Source organism: Trametes versicolor, assembly GCF_000271585.1.
Source record: "Trametes versicolor FP-101664 SS1 unplaced genomic scaffold TRAVEscaffold_38, whole genome shotgun sequence".
Lineage (NCBI taxonomy): Eukaryota > Fungi > Basidiomycota > Agaricomycetes > Polyporales > Polyporaceae > Trametes > Trametes versicolor.
The window spans coordinates 4,507-5,859 of NW_007360358.1; the positions used below are offsets into that span (position 1 = coordinate 4,507).

Consider the following 1,353-nt stretch of genomic DNA (forward strand, 5'->3'; position numbering starts at 1 on the left):
AGCGTTGACGCGGTCCTCGTGCGACGCGGGCTCGAAGCGCAACCTGTCGGGGTCTCCGGCAGGCAGGTTCCACATGCGGTGAAGCTCAGCCAGCGGTGCCGAGCCGCCGTCGATGTTGCTGACGTCCGTGAACGGTATGTTCTGTGGCCACCCAGCGATCTTGATGCCGCACTTGTTGACGATATCGGATGCATAGGACCGCGGCGCATACCGCATGCGCTTCTGCCGGCCGTTGGATGCGCTGCCTGGACGACGAGGTGAGTATACTGGCCCCGGTTCCAACGGTAGATGGCGGTACTCACATACGCCGCCGTTAAAATAGCCTCGCAAGTCGTCCTCGAGACATTCGCGCGTCCACCTCGAGCCACCTCCGTGCATCCGTGGCAGAGTGTAGAAGATGATGAAGTTCGGCATTGAGGACATGTTGCGGCGAAGGTGAGTGCAGAGGGAGGTGGGCGAAGAGGGAGATGCTGACCCGAGCCGTGCAGAATAAATACAAGCATGCGGCAGGGACAAGTTGGCGACCAGTAAGTATCCTAGCGCCAGCGTAGATCTAGGCTCGAATTGACTCGGACGCTTCGCAGGTCGCGTGCGCGCACATCGACGCGAGCTGCACGCCCGCCTCACGGCGCGTCGGGATCATCCGCATTCGTGCTCACCCGTGAGTAGTCCCGACCGTACACCGCATCGCGGGACGACGCTGACGCCCATTTGCTGCAGCTGCGTTTCGGACGGAGGCGTCGCATACCCACGGGGGCGGCCGCGCTCGCACGCGTGGATAGCCATTCGATCGGTGCTCGCTTGCTCGCATCTCTCCGCTGTGGGGCCGCTATTCCACCAAGCCAGGAAAATACGCGACTCCACGCGCAGAACATGTCATGCGACTCCGTACGTGTGACGGCGACATCGTTCGACCACTCTGCGCTGGCCCTGCAATTGTGAAGGGCAGCGGGCGAGGTTCGTTTTCGGGTGTGAGACGGTCGAGATCGACACGGCGCTGAAGGCCGAAAACTAAATGTCGTCAAATCTGCGCGCAAATTGCAGGGATGGTGCGAAACGTTCCTGAGAACTCGGCGTCGGAAGGACGCGTCCTGCGGAAGCGAGCTGACGGAGGTACGCCCGATTTCCTGGCTTTGCCCTCGAAATCCAGTCGAAAATGACCTGGATTTCGTTTCCAGGCGGCCCTGTGTGCGGAGAGATTGTGCTGCACCCTCATACATACGTCTACACAGTCGTTTGAGCGCGTCGCGCAATTGCTGAGAATGGGGAAGGCTGGCGGTGGGTACTCGCATGCGGTGCATTGCGCCGGACTCTGCCATCTCGCCGCCATACGGCGAAAACTCAAACTCGTAG

The 1,353-nt window shown here is 60.9% G+C and overlaps 1 protein-coding gene across 1 annotated transcript; it reads right to left on the bottom strand.

The window, feature by feature from the left end:
* Window positions 1–9: 9 nt before the first annotated feature.
* Window positions 10–423, bottom strand: TRAVEDRAFT_54622 (uncharacterized protein; the record flags this gene model as incomplete). The annotated part of the gene is made up of 2 exons (XM_008047551.1): window positions 10–245; window positions 303–423. Coding segments are annotated over 2 exons (357 nt in total), but the record flags the coding sequence as incomplete, so codon positions are not given.
* Window positions 424–1,353: the final 930 nt, after the last annotated feature.